At 49.5% G+C, this 20,242-nt stretch overlaps 1 protein-coding gene across 1 annotated transcript in view; it reads right to left on the reverse strand.

Annotated features, from left to right (window-relative positions):
• The window catches only part of LOC119371620 (solute carrier family 22 member 8), a 227,182-nt gene that overhangs the window by 142,514 nt on the left and 64,426 nt on the right, over positions 1-20,242 (reverse strand). Inside the window, exon 3 of the mRNA XM_037645075.2 lies at positions 4,638-4,741. Within this exon, the coding sequence (XP_037501003.1) occupies positions 4,638-4,741 (104 nt within the window). The remainder of the gene's footprint in view (positions 1-4,637; positions 4,742-20,242) is intronic.

Genomic DNA, 20,242 nt, shown 5'->3' on the forward strand with positions numbered 1-20,242 from the left:
TCGTGTTTTTAGCGATCCAACGGGCACACGTGAGTGGTTTTTATGCACGATTCCTTTCTGTTACAATCTTACCTTTAGATTAGGAATGCGTGCGTGTCTATCTTGTTTAGATGTAGAGTTCATGGGATCTTGTGGTACCGCTCGCAATGTTCCTCGCGTCGCGTGCAGCAGTTTATCCATCTTTTTGGCCCTTAAGATATCACTGAAAAAATTGCAATTCCCGCTTAAACGATAACGCTAATTCAATTGCCAGTCATGTGTTGCGAATGCCTACCGTTCCTTGGTGAACTTAATAAACGTGGGGGGAGGGTACTCCTCTGCTCGTAATTAGCTCACGCGTATACACAATCTTCTAGTCTAGTTGCCACTCTTAATCTCGCTTTTTCGGCAAGCCGCCTAACATTATCTTTCTTTTCTTTGGGTCCGTCTTTAATTCTACTTAAATGCTGCCTTCGTTTACACCTCCAGAATTTTTTTCGTGATTCGGCACCGTCGTTACTGAAAAGCGCGATATCGTCCGCAAAACGCAAGTAGCTAAGATGTTCTTCGTTAATACTTATTCCTATTTTTGCCCGTTCTAGTTCTTTCAATATTTATAGTGAATGTGCCGCGCATAACGTTGAAGTGATTGTAACTCTTCGCATAGGCGTGCGCACAGTGGGGCAGGGGGGCGGCCGGCCCCCGTAGTCACTTAAGAAGAGGTGGGCGCAAGGTCTGCCAAACACATTGACTTAATAGGGAGGGTGGGGGGCGCCGCGATGAACCTTCGCCCCCCCACCCCCTCTGAAGGGGATTCCTGCACACGCCTATGATTTTGCGCCTGATCCCATTCTCGATTAGGATTGTCCTGCTTTTCTTGAGGAATACGGTGGCTGTGGGGTTGTTTTAGATGTTGGCTACGGTATCTATAGATGTTTAGATATTCCTTTATGGCATAATTATTCCGGAACTGCTGGCGTGTGTTCATATCTGTGAATAAATTTGTGTTTATCACCTTGCAAATGTGTTGCTCCTTAATTTCTCAGACGCATGCGTAGTTGGTGCAGCAGGCCTTTCATCAATTTTGTTTTGTTTGAGACAATATTGACTTTCGTTCTCGGCCTTGCATGGTTCGACAGAATTGTGGGTCTTAATCGCACACTAAGACATCAGTGGAGCAGTCGTTCTAATTAGGAAGCATTTTTCGAATATGGCACCAATGGTAGTCGATGAATGTCGTTGGGCCGCGAATAGTCTATTTTAGCGCTGCTGACTTACAGTACAGTAACCACAGTAATACCGAACTGCCGTGGTCGGCACGCAGCCATTTTACTTTATAACACATGTATCAGCCTGCCTGATCAGGTTACTTTACGCATCGAGCAACTACCGCCGGTGTCTCCATATAACCTAGCTACGTGCCGACCACGACGGTACAGTACTACCATAGTACTACCGTACTTAACGCACGGTAAGCCACCACTGCTAAAACATAATAACGGGTGTAAACGGTCACGCCGGCGGCCACCCGACGTCGGCGGGGCCGACACCGCGCCAGCATCGGCTAGCATACATAGGCCCAATGACGGCTTGCCAACATCGGCTGAATAACGCAGGCCCGTCTCGGACCGACGCTGGCTAGCCCACGTCGGCCCGAAGCCGGCAAGCCCGCATCGGCCCAAAGGCGGCTGGCCGACGTCGGGCCGATGCGCGTGAAAGTAGCGCGAGCGTGATTTGCCGACGTGGGGCCAATATTGCTGCCGTCATTTGCCGACGTTGGGCCGAGATCGGTCCAATGGCGGCGTGCTGCCTGGGGCGCTTTTCAGCACGGCAATAGGGTGTGGACTGCTGCAGATGTCGACAGCAAGGTGAGAACACTCACTTTTGTGTCCCTCGAGTTACTGCGTAGTAAGGTTGTTGTCCGCGCTAATGCGTAGTTAAGCTAGGGCACGTTGGATCAGAGCCATATATACACTTCGGGAGAGTTTGGCGATTCTTTCATCTTGCCGCTCTCCGCGCCCAGCCCCAGCGCCGCCCTTTTCTCGTGATATAAACCCTCTCTCCTCGCCGGCGGTGGCAGCGCAGCGCGGAGTCTGGCAGAGCCGAGACGGCGAGGCGTCGGCGCGCCGCATTTTGTGAGGAGCGCGCGTAGGTTGCGAAGCTCTTGTGTGAAACCGCGTATGGTCTAGCGCGCGTATTCATGCGTCAATTTGTTGCGTGCGATGGGCTGTTGTTGCGCGGTTGGCTGCTCAAACAGCAGCGCACAGGGTTTCCGCTTTTTTAGGCTTCCCAAGGAAAAGAAGCGATGACGCTTTTGGATTAGAAACATCAGACGCAGCAAATGGACCCGACCGACTGCTCTGTGTTATGCGAGTGACGTACTTGAATATGTCGCTTGAATATTGCTGGTGTTGTAAACCAGGGGCGTAGCCAGGAATTTTTTTCGGGGGGGTTCAACCATACTTCATGTATGTTCGTGCGTGCATTTGTATGTGTGCGTGTATATATACGCAAGCAAAATTGAAAAATTTCGGGGGGGGGGGGATGGTTTGAACCCCCCCAACCCCTGTTGTAAACAGCGTACCATTAACACAAAGTTATTATTCGTTGTGCACTGGGGCCCTTTCAGGCGCACAAACTATAAAAGTCATTTTGTCACACTGAAAAATACGGCAGGTCTCACTCTCTGTGGTAATCGATGTAACGCGAAGCAGCTCGCCGGCGCCGCCATGTTTGCTATTCCGTCGAAACGGGGCCACTCGCTGGCTGTTCCGCGCTTCGACGGAACCGATTCCGTATATTTTAGCATAATGAGCGCGTACTCGTCATTGTGACGTCACCAAAATTTGGGCTTCCGACACGTCACTTGAGTGACAGGTAAAACGACCAATCACGGGGCGCTAATGGCGGCCAAAACGGAATACGGAACACGGAACAGCGGTTCATTATACGGCCGCAGATCTCTCGCTGTGCGCGATCGCCCGGTTCTTTTTCAAGCGAAGCTTGCATTCACTGGCCTGTGCAGCTGGTGGTGTTCTAGAAGAAAACCGTCCTCACCAACAGGTACTAATGAAATAATAAGTAAAACAAAATAAGTTTTCTTCCCAGGGTTTGAACCCGGGTACCCGCGGTCCGACATCGAGTGGCTTCAACACCTACGCCCATGCTTGCCGAAGGGAACTGAAGAATGCGCTCCTCTGCCGACGATGCAGAATAACGGTACTCTTGCTGCGGGCGCCTCATTCCAATATTTCTTGTTGGCGGACCAAAAGCGATGCGCTGGACAACAAGTCAGGAACTGCATATTTCAGGAAAATTCCGACTTCGAGAAAATTGAATTCCTAAAACGCGTTTTCATGATCGATGATCGCGTGATGGTCCTTTTGTCGGGCCGTTCTACAGGATAGAAGTACACGTTGCTGGGCTAGTCGGTTCATGTTCAAGTACAAGCCACCAAAGTATGGCTGTTTTTGCGCAAGGAAATAACGAGGGAAGGGGTCCAACGCTGGCCAACGCTGGAAACACCATGAAGTACGCCACACCGATTCCGCCCTAAAACAGCTTTCCGGGGAAAGAAAGAAAGAAAGAAGCAAAGGAAGAGAGAAGGAAAGAGCGAAGGAAAGAAACAATGAAAGAAAAAAAGAAAGAACGAAGGAAAGAAAGAAAAATAGAAAGAAGGCAAGAGACAGAAAAAAGAAGGTAAGAACGAAGGAAGGAAAGAGAGAACGAAAGAAAAATAGAAAGAAGGAAAGAAACAAAGACAGAAAGAAAGAAGAAATGAAATAACGAAGGAAGGAAAGGAAGAACGAAAGAAGGAGAGAAAGAAATACGGAAAGAAAAAAGAAGGAAATAAAGAAAGAAATAAACAACGAAGAAAGAATGAAAGAAGGAGAGAAATAAAGAAAAAAAAAGGAAAGAAAGCGAGAAAGAAATAACGAAGGAAAGAACGAGGATAGAACGAAGGAAAGACCGAAAGAAGGAAAGAAAAAAAAAGAAAGGACGAAGGAAAGAACGAGAACGAAAGAAAGAAGGAAATAAAGAAAGAAGGAAAGAAAGAGAGAAAATCAGGGCACGCCAAGCTCCGCGTGCCCTCATTTCCACGATCGGGGAAGCGCTCCTGGATTTTTTTGTTTGTTCTTCATTTTGGAGACGAACGTTCCCCAGCCGGTATACGTAATGGAAGAGGAGGGTCGCGTGGCTCGAGACAGGCGTCGAGGGTACACTAACGACGAAGCCCAACTCAGGAGCGGGGGCCTAAGAACTGCGCCCCAGAAAAGTTTAACATAATGTACACTCATTAGTGTCCCTGAAATGTAGTACGGCATTAGAAAATTCCTGCACGCTCTCGAGCAGTATCAGGCAAGAAGCCACTGTCATTGGTTGCGGCTTCTTGCTACTTGACAAATGTTATAGCGCAAAAGCAGGACAAAGAGAAAAGGTACACGAAGACTTTGTCCTGTTTTTGCGCTATAACATTTATCATGCCCTACCAACTAGCCCAAGCCGCTACCCTCTTCCTTTTATCACTGGAAGTGACCTCATTTTCCGTGAATGTTTCATTAATGTTGGCACTCTATTGGTTCTCTCTAGCGGTTCACAAACTGCCTGTCAGCAGAAATTAGGTACCGATAGTTTTGTAGGATTTAGGGCCGTCTTACCGGTCAGACATCTCGCCGAAGAGCAGCACGCCGACGAGGCCGCCCGCCATGACCACACTCTGCGTGACCGATCGGTGGTAACCGCGGCCGCAGACCAGGTCCCACTGTAATCGACGGCATAAGGCGTGTCAACATGAGCCCACATATCTCGGGCTGTATTGGCGGTCCCGAAAAGCAGGAAAATTCTGATCCACCGGAGATCTTGTTTTATGCAGCACCTTGCTACACGAACGAAACAACGGGCTTGTCTCTTTATGAGACGGAACCTTATGAAACCATCAAACAATCAAGCCAAGAAAACTATAGGGAACATTAATTGTAGTTTCAAAAGTGGTGTACAAGCTGCGAAATAAACGCAAATGGATTAAAGTGGATGGACGAAAAAACACTTTTGCCGTCGGTGCTTTTTAAGGCTGTGAGTTCGGGTACAATGGAGCACTCCAACTACGACGTGCAAGCAGGCATGCCACGGGGTATTTTTTAACACGAAAGTGTTTTATGCCGGGGTCCACCAAGACTTCAGTGACCTATTTCAGTCACAGAAATGACGTAAAAAAATCCGCACGATCAGATGGCTAAGAAAAACTTGAAGGAAAAAACTTCCTCTACCGGGACTTGAACCCACGACCTCTCGGTCTGCAGCAACAGATGCCGGGCACGCTATCCACTGCGCCGCGGTCACACAGTCCGAAGGATATACAAGTGCGCCTTTTATATCTCACACTTTCCTCTCACAGTGCTCTTGGTTGGTGGCGTGGTGTCGCCCTCTGGAAGTGGTAAAGTGAAGCAATGCATTATGACCGTGGCCTCTGCGATTAGTTCTTGCAAAGCATCGTTGCTACGCGTCCGTCCCATTCAGCGCGGTTTCAATAGGAGGAGTGCAATTTTATTAACGCCTTAACACACGGCGAGGTGGCGGCCTTAGCCCAAGCATCGGCCTCACTCATAGCATCCATCCATACCCAAAATGGCGCTGCGTCGCTGCTTGCCTAGCCTTGCTGTAACGCCGAGTTTGCCGCTTACGCTAACCTCACTAAATATCGCGGCCTAGCTACAGGGGAGACATGACGGACGTTGCGTTTCCCTCTAGTCCTAGAAGTACATTTACAGCGCAAACGTAAAGACGCACCACAAAGAAAGAAACGACACACACAAGCGCTGACTATCAACTGACTTTATTACGGCGATTGTCAATGCATTTATACCTCCAAGGCAGCCTTACCGCACATGCGCCACGCAATCAACATAAAAACAAAACTGAAACAAGGTGGAAACAATGAATCAGTGTATTACATACGCGATGAAATGAAATCAAACTCAGATTAGTGCAGAGACAAAGACGTGTCGCCTATGCAAAGATGAGCCCATTTTCTGATATGATAGGCTTCTAAAGCCAGCCGCGCATGCTCACTGTGGCTCCTGCCAAGGATCGATGTCCCTTCAAATCGTGCCTCACAACTGCAGCAAGCGTTAATGTGAGCCACAAGATGGGCTCCTTTATCAGCATTCTTGTTAATCTTTTGCGCGTGTTCCCTGAGTCGCTCGTTGACGCATCTTCCAGTTTGACCGACATAGGTCTTACCACACGAGAGCGGGATGGCATAAACCACGCCGACGGTACACGGGACGTAGGTCACACCGTGTCGGATTTGGCACCCTTCTCTGCTCAAACCGCAGGAGCGGGAGCATAGCTTGGAAAGCTTGTTCGGGGCAAACAACGCCATAGAGACACCATGCCTGCCTGCCACTTTCTTGAGCTGATGGGTGATCCGGTGCATATACGGGACCACCACAGGCCTCACTTTGTCCCGAACGGCTTCCGCCCTCTTGGTGGTTTTACTTTTCTGGATTAGCGTTTCAGCCACTGCAGTCAAGAGCGACTTGGGGAACCCTGCAGCCAAAAGTCGGCTGATCTGATTAGTAAAGCTATCTTGCATCTTGTGAGTGCACGATTTTCTAAGAGCCGATTCCATAGCCGACATCGCAATTCCTCTTTTTACAATTTTAGAATGAGCAGACTTAAAAGGTAAAAGGTCCTTATTAGCCCGTGGTTGATAAGACCAACACACATGGTGTTCACAAAATTCAAGCCTTAGTTCTAAAAACTGTAAAACACCATTCCGCGGGAGCTCAAATGTAAAAACAAGACCTCGTCCGTGTCGGTTAAAATCATCTAAAATCTTAGTCACCGAGTCCTGGTAGGAGGTGTCAAGAGATAATAAAACCAAAAAATCGTCGACGTACCTAAAAACTTTTAAAATCTTCTTCGTGCAAAAACCTTCGCTTAAGGAGCATCCCACGTTTGCCAAAAAAATATCTACAATGATAGGAGCAAGACAGGAACCGATACAAATGCCAATACGCTGCAAATATGGCTGGTCATTAAAAACGATAAAAGTGACCTTAAGATAAAACTCGAAAAGGCTCAAAAAATTGCTCACAGAAACACCGACAAAATCCTGGAAAGGCACAACCCCATAGCCCTCGATACATGCTTGCACTGAAGACATAAGATTGTAGGATGTGGAGTCGGTGAAGGACGGATCCCAACATAAAACAGAACGATGTTTATTAACGTAGTAGCAGCAGCAGGGCAAGCATGCCGATGCTGCGCTTCGGAAGGTTAGAGAAACAAACATGCAACCAAGCTTGGTAGCTTGGGTTATATAGCCAGTAGTGGTGACGTAAGCCTCCAAAGAAACTGCGTGGCGCTGTCTTTTATCGGAAGCGTGTTGCAGCAAGTAGCTGTGTCACGCCGGGCTAATCAGTGACGAGACGGAGGCTGCGTAGGTCTGTGCGCATTGGTCGCCACATCACCCCCCCCGCGGAGTGCAGAGCCCTCAGGGTCTGTAGAAATCCGGGAGGCGTACCAGACGTCCAGAGCGTGTGGTGAAAGGAGCGGGCTGCGACGTCGGTGGCTGTGGAAGGACGCCAGTTGAAAGAGTGGCGCTGACAGGTTCGTTCGCCGCGATGTATGCGGGCTTGAGTCGGTCAATCGAGACGCGGACGTCGTTCCCGTTCAAGCGCAAGGTGAAGTTCTTGTCGTCGCGATGGACGACTAGATAGGGTCCGCTGTAGGGTGGCTGGAAAGGCCGGCGGACGGTGTCGTCGCGGAGGAAAGCATGCGTGCACGATGCTAGCTCTTTGAACACAAAAGGTGTGGGCTTGCTATGGTGGGCTGCAGGGGACGGGCGTAAGGCAGCGATGGTGCGTCGGAGCCGGGCGACGAAGTCGGTGGGGTCTGACGTCGTAGTGCTGGATGGCAGAGCTGCGAGAAATTCACCTGGCAGACGGAGTGGTTCCCCGTAGACGAGCTCTGCTGGCGTAGCATGGGTGTCCGGCTTGAAGGTGGCGCGAAGACCGAGGATGACAGCTGGGATGGCCTCGAGCCAGGTTGAGTCCGGGTGGCACATAATGGCGGCTTTGAACTGTCGGTGAAAACGCTCGATCATTCCGTTGGCGCAGGGATGGTAGCTCGTGGTCCTCAAGCGTTCAAACCCGATGGTCAATCCCAGGAGCATGAATAGGTGAGGCTCAAACTGTCGCCCTTGGTCGGTGGTTACGCGGCGGGGAGCGCCGAAACGGGCAATCCAGCCGGAGAAGAAGGCCGAGGCGACGTCTTCCGCGGTGATTCCCTCGAGAGGCCATGCCTCGGGCCATCGAGTGTAGCGGTCGATGGCGGTGAGGCAGTAGCGGTAGGGTCCTGCCGGGGGAAATGGTCCTATGATGTCGAGGTGGACGTGCTCGAACCGACCTGAGGGCTGAGCGAATGTTCCGAGTGGGGACGTGACGTGCCTGGTGATTTTTGCACGTTGGCAGTGAATGCAGGAGCGCGCCCACTTGCGACAATCGCGCTGCATGGAGCGCCAGACATAGCGGTCAGCCACGAGGCGTGTAGAGGCACGTATGCCGGGATGGCTGAGGTTGTGGAGCTGGTTGAAAAGACCATGGCGATGGCAGAGGGGTACGTAGGGCCTGCTTCGTCCTGTCGACATGTCGCAGCAGAAAGTTCTTGCCGACCCCAGAATGGGGACTTCTTTTAGCTGAAGTGAGGACGTGCCCTTGAGAAGTTCCTGCAGCTCGGCGTCCGTGGTCTGAGTCTCGGCGAGGATGTCTGCTGTTATTTGCACCGAGCTGATGGGGGCCACACGTGAAAGCGCGTCGGCGACCATGTTGTCTTTCCCGCTGATGTGTTGGATGTCGGTGGTGAACTGTGCAATGAACGAGAGTTGGTTCTGCTGAACAGGCGGGAGTTTATCGCGACGTTGAGAGAAGGCGTACGTTAGAGGTTTGTGGTCGGTATAGATGGTGCAGTGCTGCGCTTCGAGAATGTGGCGAAAGTGCTGCACTGCTTCGTATATCGCCAGAAGTTCTCTGTAGTAGGCTGGCCAAGTTTTCGGGGCGGTTGCCGTGGTTTCGTCAGCGGAACTGGCGTTGGAAGGGGCCGTTTTCCGAGCTGCGAGTTTCTTGGAGAAGAACGCCAAGGGATGCCAGGTGTTGTCCACGCGTTGCATGAGGGCGGCGCCGATGGCGAAACCAGATGCGTCCGTGAAGAGTCCCAAGGGAGCGTCTGGCACAGGATGGGTGAGAAGCGTGGCGGTGCAGAGGGCGGCTTTGCATTCTTCGAACGTTTTCGTTAACGTTGGTGTCCACGTGACGAGTTGGTTTCCACGTAGACCAGCCAGGACATCATGAAGGGGCGCCTGGTAGTCGGCGGCGTGCGGTAAGAAGCGTCTATAGAAGTTCAGCATGCCGAGGAAACGGCGAAGGTCTTTAGCGGTGGTGGGTTGAGGGTACTTTTGCAAGTCAGAGATGCGGTCAGGCAGGGGTCGAGTTCCCTCTGACGAAACTTCGTGGCCGAGGAAATGGACGGTGGAAGCGCCGAGCGTGCTCTTCTGGACGTTGACGAGCAGGCCGTGGTCGTCGAGGCGTTGGAGCAACAGACGAAGGTGCCCGTGGTGTTCTTCGGCGTCACGTGAAAAGATCAATATGTCGTCAAGATAGACGAAGCAGAAGTCGAGGCCACGGACGACTTCGTCGATGAATCGCTGAAAGGTTTGCCCAGCGTTCCTAAGGCCAAAACTCGTGAAGGGAAACTCGAACAAGCCAAACGGGGTGATTATTGCAGTTTTCGTGACGTCGTCCGGGTTGACGGGTATCTGCGTGTAAGCCTTCACCAAGTCTAGCACGGAGAAGACGTGGCAGCCATGAATGCGATGGGCGAAGTCCTGTATGTGGTGGACGGGGTACCGGTCCGGGATGGTGCGTGCGTTGAGGGCGCGGTAGTCCCCACATGGTCGCCAGCCAGCGGTCTTCTTCGGGACAAGGTGAAGTGGCGAGGCCCATGGGCCGTCGGAGCGACGGGCGATGCCTTCTCGGAGCATGGCTTCGAACTCTGCCTTGGCTATGCGCATGCGGTCTGGGGCAAGGCGACGGGTACGGCAAAAAACCGGGGGCCTGGAGAGGTCCGGATGTAGTGCACGGTGGTGTGCTGCACTTGCGTGGCAGTCCGCTTGGGCGCGTCAAGCCGGGAAACTCGGCGAGGATGGCATGGTACGGCGAGTGATCATCGACACTGTGGACCTTGATGTTTGGCTGTTGGGCGGTCGTTCGCTGGCCTGGTGTGGAGTGTCCCGTTGTCGCGTCGATGAGCCGGTCGTTGCGGCAGTCCGGAAGGAGGTTGTAGTGAGCCAGGAAGTCTGAGCCGATGATTGGCTCGGCGACGTCGGCGATGACAAAGTTCCAGTGAAGGTCGCGGCGTGAGTTCTTGAGCTGGATGTGCAGGCGCAGCGAGCCGTACGTCTTGATTGTGGACCGGTTTTGCCGCGCTGAGCTCGAAAGATGTCGGCGGGTGAGGGCCTTGAAGGTGAGATCGCGGGTAGCAGCAAATGTCGGAACCGCTGTCGACCAGGTAACGCTGCTTCGTGATCTGGTCGGTGACGAAGATGCGACGGCCTCCGGGTTGGCAGCTTGCGGCCGTCTCTACGAGCTGCCGTTGTTGTTTTCCGCATGTCCCATGGAACAAGGTGGACGACATTGCCGGGCTTTGTCGCCGAAGCGTCGGTGGTAGTAGCACGGACCGTTGATGTCAGGTTGCGGCAATGAGGTGGTGTTTCGGTCGCGGCTTGGTGAATGGCGGCGCTGTCGCATCGGAAGACGTTCACCCAGGTGTTGTTGAATGGAGGTGAGCCATCGATCGATGTCGTCGACACGGCGCGCAAGCTCCGTGGCGTTCAGCGGTGCGGCCACAGCCTGGGTGGTGGGCGACAGCTGCGGTAAGGAGGCCTCGACGACGCGATCAGCAATTTCCGCAAGTTCGTCGAGAGGTAGCCTGACCTGTGCCTGCAGAATTGCCTGGGCGTGCGGCGGGAGTCGTTGGAGCCAGAGCGCTCGCAGGAAAGAATCCTTGGCTTGCATGTTGCCCGCGAGCGCACGCATGTGGCGCAGGAGCTGCGAAAGTTTGCGCTCAGCAAGCTCTGCGGACTGAAGTTGTCGCACCTTCTGTTCTTCCGAGAGCGACAGGCGGCGGATGAGTGCAGTCTTTAGTTGTTCATAGTGGTTGGCCGTTGGTGGGTTGGCAAGGATATCCCGGACCTCGTTGGCATAACGTGCGTCCAGGTGGGCGACGACGTAATCGTAGCGGGTCCGGTCTTGCGTGATGCGCACCAGGGAGAACTGGGCCTCGACCTGGGCGAACCAGACTTCGGGCGCGTCCACCCAAGACGGCGGAAGTTTGACAGCGACACGCCAGGTGTGTGGAGCAGCGTGCGGGATGCCGTCTGCAGGGGCTCTGACGTCCTCAGCGGAGTCGGCAGGTACGGGCAGGGTTGCGGGGACGTTGCCAGAATGCTGCTGTTGCACGGCCTGCAGTTGCTGTTGAAGTTCTTGTACTTGTTGGCGAAGAGCGCCAAGCACTTCCAGGTCGGCCATGGCGGTGCGGTTAGTTCGGTTTCCGGGTCACCAGATGTGGGATGCGGAGTCGGTGAAGGACGGATCCCAACATAAAACAGAACGATGTTTATTAACGTAGTAGCAGCAGCAGGGCAAGCATGCCGATGCTGCGCTTCGGAAGGTTAGAGAAACAAACATGCAACCAAGCTTGGTAGCTTGGGTTATATAGCCAGTAGTGGTGACGTAAGCCTCCATAGAAACTGCGTGGCGCTGTCTTTTATCGGAAGCGTGTTGCAGCAAGTAGCTGTGTCACGCCGGGCTAATCAGTGACGAGACGGAGGCTGCGTAGGTCTGTGCGCATTGGTCGCCACAAGTTCATGCTGGGGTACGGAATAAAACAAATCTTCTATGTCGACTGAGAAACCATATCCCACATTAGTTTCCGCGCGCAAGAACTGCACCACATCATCTGAATTTTTTGTACGAAAGGGATCACTGTACACTAGCGACTTCAACTTTTTCTGTAAAAACGTGCTAACATCGTGTTGCCAGCACCCTGATTCGTTGACGATGGTTCTAAAAGGCACTTCTGTCTTGTGGGTCTTGGCCGTGAAAAACACTGACAACGACTTGCCTCTGCTATTTTCTATGCTTTTCGCAAGCGTCGTTAATTCCAATTTTTTACAAAACTCTACAAACTTTGATTTGACTCGAACCTCCCGCTTCCCAACAGGAACAAAGTTTTTTGACACCGCCTGCAGCGCTTTCTCGTTAAAAATGCCTTTTTCCACTACAACAAAACCCCCCTCTTTATCAGCCTGCATGAGGCATAATAATAAAGTCAGAGGATAATAATAAAGTCAGTTGATAAAGTCAGTTGATAGTCAGCGCTTGTGTGTGTCGTTTCTTTCTTTGTGGTGCGTCTTTACGTTTGCGCTGTAAATGTACTTCTAGGATTATGAACGAACTAGGCCCAAAAGAAGTTTTACCGAAGTCCCTCTAGTCCAGCCGTGGTGTTCAGTAACTCTAACATGTCGCGGGATGGCGAGAATAGCCCAAGTTCTGCGTCCAATCAGCTACGCTCTTCTGACTGTGACACCGTTTTCTTCTGACAAGGGTTTGTTTAGTCATTGATCATGGACGTTACTCATGGGGATAAAGATGTACCGCCAAGTGTCAACGAACGTGCATCCACGTTAAACGATGCTATAGCGTCCAAACACCGTTAGACATTATGCAAGCTCCCTTATATCATGTACAGTAAACATTCAACTACTTCTCAAAACACACGTTTCACTTTCGTGATATACCGATTCCAATGACCGAAGGATCAACCTTTTTTTTTATATTTTGCTGGCACTCGTATTAAGCAGAAAAACACCAATACTTAATAGATAGAAAGTTAGAAATTGTCTGATTGGACATTTTGCAAACCGATCCCTACTTTCTCATATTTGGAATTTTTCGCCAAGCTTCGTTGCTTTAGAAGTTAATCAATATTGTCTCATTAGGCAATTAAGCAGAACACTACAACAATGTGACTTCCTCCACGCAATAGTCAGCAAAAAGCATTCGATCGCGTCGTCATAAAAGGCGTCGGCATATTGCAGCGAAAGCAGGTATGAGATCACAACAGCAGCCGATTTTTGTGGCATTGTTGTCCGCCGCAGCCGCCGGTGTCCGTAAGCGCTGCCTCGCACAAAGAGAAAAAAATATACACGATCGAGCGGGATTAGATCCTAGGCCCTGTGCGTGTCCGTCGCGTATTCCACAACAAAGCCACGTGAAACTCCTTCAAAGAGAGACCCTATTCTGGCGTCGTGTATGACAATGAAATATAGCGTGGTAGAAGAGTAGAATAACAGCAGGCGTCACACAATGCGAATTGCGTAACGAGTGGCTGGTTTGAAGCTTTCCAGCTAAAATTATTCATCGTCATCAGTCCCAACATAAAGAAAATGTCCATAGTGACTTGCATAATCATCACCTTTATCGTCATCAACCTGAGTGCGCCCACTACAAGAACTCTACCATGTTCCACAAATCAACCCCCTCCTGTCCTTGCGGCGGCCACGTTATACCGGCAAGCTGAATCTCATCTGTCCACACCTAACTGTCGCTCTTCCCCTCGCGCGTTTCCTTTCTCTTGGAATGCGCGTTTCCTTTCTCTTGGCAGGCGCTTATAAGCATTTCTTCATTACTCGTAATGACTAGCGGTTGTCTCGCCTCCGCGCTACATTTCCTGCTCATGCCCATTTCATCTTGATTTCGACTAAGCTTGAGGTCCTCAACACCCGTTTGTTCCCTGACCCACTATGCTCTCTTCTTGTCCCCTAAGGTTACACTATTCCTCGCTTTCCATTGCTCGCTACGTCGTCCTAAATTTATGTTGAACCTTCTTCGTAAGCCTCCAGGTTTCTGCTCCATTGGTAAGTACCGGTAAGATGCAGCTGTTATAAATCTTCCTCTTGAGGGATAATGATAAACTAGCATTCATGATTTGAGGATCCCTGCCAAATTCGCTCCACCCCATTCTATTCGTCTAGATACTTCAGTCTCATGGTTCTATCTCGCGGTGGCTACCTGTCCTATCTAGATGTATTCTTTTGCCACTTCCAGTGCCTCACTACCTATCGCAAAACGCGATTCTCTTCCGAAACTGTTGCACATCAGTTTAGTTTTGTGCGTATTATTTGTCAGACCCACCGTTCTGCTTTCCTTGTTCATTCCAGTAATCATGAGCTGCAATTCGTCCACTGAGTTACTCATCCATGCAATGTGATCAGTGAATCGCAGGTTATTAAGGTACTTTCCATTACTCGTATACCTAACTCTTCCAAATCTGGGGCCCTCAAACCGCCTCTAAGCACGTGGTGAATAATATTGGGGAGATCGTGTCTCCCTGCCTTCTTTATTGGAATTTTGTCGGCTTCTTTATGCAGCACTATGGTACTCTGGAGCCGCTGTAGATTTCTCCGCGCAGTGCCTGCATGACTGCTGCTATCACGACCGAATCAAATGCCTTCTCGTAATCTATGAAGGCTATATATGTATATGGGTCGGTTATATTCCGCGCATTTCTCTATCGCCTGATTAAAAGTCTGCATACAGTCTATTTTCGAGTGGCCTGTACGAAACCCTGCTTGGTCCTTTGGTTTACTGAATTCGAAGGTGGTGTTTAATTTTATTAGCTGTTATTTTTGTAAATAGCCTGTAGACAATGAATATAAAGCTGTTCGGCTGTAATTTTAACACGAACGTCTTTTATGCCGGAGTCTACTGACGTATTACCGTCAAGGATATGACGCTGGTAAAATGCGCACTAAATGACAAACAAAGAAACTAGAAGAAAAAGTTCCGTCGCCAGGAATCGAACCCACGACGTCTCAGTCCGCAACGATAGGTTCACAGCGATCTACCCACTACGCTACCGACGCACATGCACGAAGCTCCACAAACTTGCCTTATATATCTCTCACACATTCTATCTCACACAGTGATCTTGGTAGGAGGGGCCGTCTGGGAGCGTGGAAGTACCGTGTCATGACACTAATAAGCACCGGTAGGAAGCGATTCAGCGACGACGTTGTTAGGGCGTCTCGATGCCTGCGAGAACGCTGACGCCCTATCATCGACGAGTCGCCCTACACGATGTTACGTTTTTTGCCTTTCGCTTCGGGTTAGCGTGTAATGGCTCATTCCCGGAGTAGTGCAGCTTCCGTCCACATGAAGCAGCGGTGTTTCTTCGCCGCCTACTGGTTCGAGTGCGATAGCACCGAGTAATAAAAATGCAGCAATACGCGCCCCAGAAATGCAACGATGTCGTCGAGTGAAGTTTGTGCTTTGGTGAAGCGAGACAGAAGCCAGCGGGAAGTTCCGCCTTCACGCGTTCTCGCTGAAGCTACGAACCTCTGCCTCCCGTGTTGCTGAAGCGCAGTGTGGTAGTGTATTCGTGAAGACAGGCGTAGGTTACCCTATTACTCGGGAACGCACGCCTTGCCGTTTCTCTCCTCAGGTGACGATGCTTTGAAGCAGGAATATCGAGTACCAGTGTTTATTATGTGCTTGTTGATGCATCTTTGCATGGGATTCACGATTTGCTGTATCCAGGTATATGTTAACAACTTCAGCTACCACAACGGTTAAATAATGACCATGGGCGTTAGTCGTCGGGATGGATATCTGCCAGGAGGCGTCAATATGGGTGCATCCACGTCTAATGGTGCTATAGCTGTCAGACAACATTAGACAATGTACGAGCTCTCACGTATCAATGCACAATAAACAATGAAATACGTCTGTGATTTCACGGTTCACTTTTGTGGTATAAACGATTCCTATGACGGAGGGATCAGCCACGTTTTATTTTTTCAAGTCGTTGACGTCCCTATCATGGATTAAGGTGATCGTAGCATTATTCAAAGATTCGGGTACTCTCTCCGTCAAGAGCACTTAGTGTGCAGGGTGGCCAGTTTTTCTAATGCAATCTGTCCAGCGTCTTTCAACAAACCTGATGTTACCTGACCCTCGCCAGCGGCTTTCCGTCTTCGTATTCCCGCCAAGGCTTTCTTTACTTCCCCTGTCGTCAGTGGCTGGATGTTCGATTCCACTGGGCTACTACTACTTCCTACGTTATCGTTCCGTTAGTCCCGACTACTCTAAAGGTCTGTGAAACTCCTCTGGATGTGTTCAGAATAAGAACGTCGGTGCATGCCCGACGACCCTTTAATGTCGCTGGAAGAATAGGTTGTTGTACGAGTCCCCAGGACAGCAACGGCAATCTTAGTATCGCGAAAAAATATTTTGACTTAGTCAAAAAATTTGGGAAGCCTTCACTGAGCGAGAGCAGCTTTTGCGAATTGCGCGAGAACGGGATTTGACGAAATCGTACAAAATATCGCCACGTCTGCGAACACGCCGCATCGTCACAGCGAAAGCTGGAAGAGTCACCTTTCTAGAGCTTGTTGTAAACTCTCGTGCGGCGACTAAAGAACGGTACCCAATACGCCATAAAAACATCATAATTTTTTAGAAGTAGGGAAGCACCCCTCTGCCATTATTCGTCATTCTGCGGAGTCGCGTGGTACCCGCTACCCATCTGTAAGCCATTTTGTGCACTTTGTTTGTGAAGAATAATGGCAGCGCCCTTTGTAATCGGTTGGAAGCATTCAACGAACCCACTGGTTGCGCAATTTCGCATTGTGCGACTCCTGATTGTTATCTTACTCTTCGACCGTGCTATATTACATAAAGATGTAATATAGCCAACTCCAGAACAGCCAACTCCATAAACCGAAACTGGGCTATATTTCACGGGAGCGTAAACATTGCCTAAGTGTTTTTCACTTTTAGAAGAATTGTAACGAAAATGGGGCAATTCCCGATTGTAACATCAACTCAAAAAGTCAATTTCGAATAAAAAGTTAGCCAAATCCTGCACTTGTTTGATTCAAAATGAGTCAGATCCATTAAACCAGCGCTGCGTCAACGATCGTGACCAAAAGAACCAACATGGCCGCATCCAATCTGTTTCATTTGTGTCCTAGTTTCTTCGCTGTCGTTCTTTCGTTCCAGAATTAGTTTTTCGCCGCCGAGTTAGAATTTACATAAGGACATGATGTTGTAGGGCAATACTGAACTAAAAAGAGGCAGACTTTTCTACTTCTTTCTGCCTCTCAGTCTTTCTTTCCGAGTTTTGCGCTACAGCATCATGTTTTTCTTTCGCTCCAAGACGGTATATTTAAAATAGAAGACAATAGAAATGAAGATACTGGGCATCGATCTAGTTTTTTGCGGGAGATGAAGTGATCCGAAATGGCGCGGCATAAAACGAGCTAAGAAGCGGAAGAGCTGATGCTTTTTTTGAAGGCCTTCAGTAGGGGCCAAGAGCTAGAAAACGCTGCGGACAGTCCAGAATGGGGCGCCTTTTGCCTGGCAGGATCACTCGCTCAAGAAGTCTAGTCACGCGATTACGCCCATGCAATAAAGGATGGTACCGACGGAAGCACACAGATGGTGGTAATTTAGTCGCAAATCATTGCTATATCGTTAATTCGCTGCGATTAGAGTTCTTTTACGAGCTAATTCAAGTCCAAATGAAATGTTTCATTCTATAGAGCCAAAGCCAAATTTTATTCTTGAATATCGACGATAGTGGGCTCTATAGATTTTAGCCGCAATATTGATTTGAGATATTATTGCGATAGCAATTATATAGACAGTCTCGGCTGGATTTTGCCGTCGCCGTCACCGTCGCCGCCGTCATGCACCGTAGATGTATAATATGTATATATGTACATATATCAAAGTCCCAAAGAAAAATAATTCAGAAAAATGCTTCCGAAGCGCGGAATCGAACCAGCGACCTCTCGTTCCTCAGCGCGTGGCGCTAACCACTACGCCAGAAAGCGCAGATCCTTAAGGTAGCTAACGGCGAGCGTTATGTACACACCCTTTACCGCTGGCAGGACTCAGAGACGGCAGGTGCTTATAAGCATTTCTTCATTACCAGCGAGATGGCGCGAGGAGCGCGACGGGCGGATTTAGAAGTCGTCGGCGAGCTCGCTCGCTTGTTCTTATATTTGCGCAGGGAGAACCTTGCCCTTCCGCTGTCTACTGGCGCGGTTTTCTCGTCGTGAGGGGAAGAGGGATGTTTCGAGCTTTCACCGTGAAGTCCGCGCTCATGTTACGGAGCGTACGAAAGTCACTCGAGATCAAGAGACGCTGCTAAACGAACAAACAGAAGATGAGCGCGAACTATCAAGAGTCACAGCTCGACACTTGAAGCAAGCTAGTTCCCTTGGCTGCTTCAGCCGCCTTCGAAACAGGAGCGCTGTTAAAAACTGAGAGTATCCATTGGCGAGCCTCACTTCGTATAGCATGAGTTTCTTGCTATCGAATTCATTGCTTCGCCCTTGCGGCGAAACTGTGACTTTTTTTGTGACATGAACAGACTGGAAAAAAATTGTTGGCGCAGGCCCGAAAGTAGCGAAAAATGGCGTTTTTCTCATTTTCAATAAAGTGGACTTTGCTTTTTTGTGAACGCGATTCCTTGCCGATATGCCACCTGTATACGGTCTTTTTCTGAAGTAGCTTCAAGCAGCAGCGTGGCGCTGTGGTAGAATGCTAGGACTGCCACGTACAGGGCCTGGGTTCAAATCCCATCCGATTCTGGTCATGTTTTCCTCATTCATTTATTCCTACATCGCGCGATAGCGGTTCCGCACACCGGCTGCGGCGGCGGCGGACAACTACGGCTCCAAAATCGGCTGTTGTGATCTCATAACAGCTTTCACTGTAAAAAAACTATTGCGCCTATTGGTCTCAAAACTTTTCTGGCATATTATGAATAGTCTGAGTTTACAGAATGATGTTACCCTTGCAGCATTAGGGCCCCTATTCGAGAAAAGAAATCGCGAATATGGCACAATGCTCATAATGCCACAATTCGAATTTTTTCGCTTTGCTCGTATTACAGTCCGTATATAATTAATTTCCAGAACGTTGACACACTTTACGTTAACAGTTGTGCCAATATAATTCTCGAGTACGTTATGAAACGCAAGCCAAGAATGCTTATGTAAGGGCATGTCTGTAAAAATGCAATATCTTGAAAATCAATTTAAGAAAGGGCCACCCTCAATTACTTTAAACTCCCAGAAATTAAAGCCAAGAACATGTTCTAACTTAGTCTGTAAAAACTTGTTGCATTATTTTTCAGAGATCGAAGTGTACAAGCCACAAAAGCAGCCAATTGACTTAACGCGCAGCCACATAAATGTGTGAGCGCTGTAGCTACCATTGTGAGGATTTTTAGGTCTCAAGTATGTTATCCCGTGCTCACGAAAGAACAAACTGAGAAAAAAAACGAAGAGATGGTTTAAAAAATATATTATTACTACATTTTTCTCACGCGAATTGCAAAAAGCATCAACATGGCTCTAAGCCACTCAGCATGCTGCGATGCTCAGTCACACGCTTCGCAATGATTCGAGATGGTAAGTATGTTCATGAAACAGAGCAAAGAAGACGAGAATTTGCATTGGACTACAATCTGTAGTCCAATGCCTGTTGGTACGCGTCGTAGTGGTGTTCCTATAGCGATAGTAATTATCGGAAAACTTTAGGACGCAGTCGGGCATGCAAGTGTTCATTGAGCCCTGAAGTAAACATGCTGTGAGACAGGTATTGAAGGTAGAATGGGTGCAGGCATCAATTCAGCGGCTCCCTGCGCCGGGCGTCCGACAATGAGGTTTCCTTTTCACCGCCATCTTCAGAGGAGACGTTGAGTGAACAAAATGAGGTTTCTATTTCACCGCCATCTTCAGAGGAGACGCTGAGTGAACAATATGAGGTTTCCTTTTCACCGCCATCTTCAGAGGAGACGTTAAGTGAACACAATGAGGTTTCCTTTTCACCGACATCTTCACAGGAGATGTTGAGTGAACAAAATGAGGTTTCCTTTGCACCGCCACCTTCAGAGCAGACGTTGAGTGAACAAAATGAGGCTTCCTTTTCACCGCCATCTTCAGAGAGACGTTGAGTGAACAAAATGAGGTTTCCTTTTGGCCACCTTCAGAGGAGACGTTGAGTGAACAAATGAGGTTTCCTTTTCACCACCATGTTCAGAGGAGACGTTGAGTGAACAAAATGAGGCTTCCTTTTCACCGCCATCTTCAGAGAGACGTTGAGTGAACAAAATGAGGTTTCATTTT

Source organism: Rhipicephalus sanguineus, chromosome 1 (assembly GCF_013339695.2).
Source record: "Rhipicephalus sanguineus isolate Rsan-2018 chromosome 1, BIME_Rsan_1.4, whole genome shotgun sequence".
In the NCBI taxonomy this organism is placed as follows: Eukaryota; Metazoa; Arthropoda; class Arachnida; order Ixodida; family Ixodidae; genus Rhipicephalus; species Rhipicephalus sanguineus.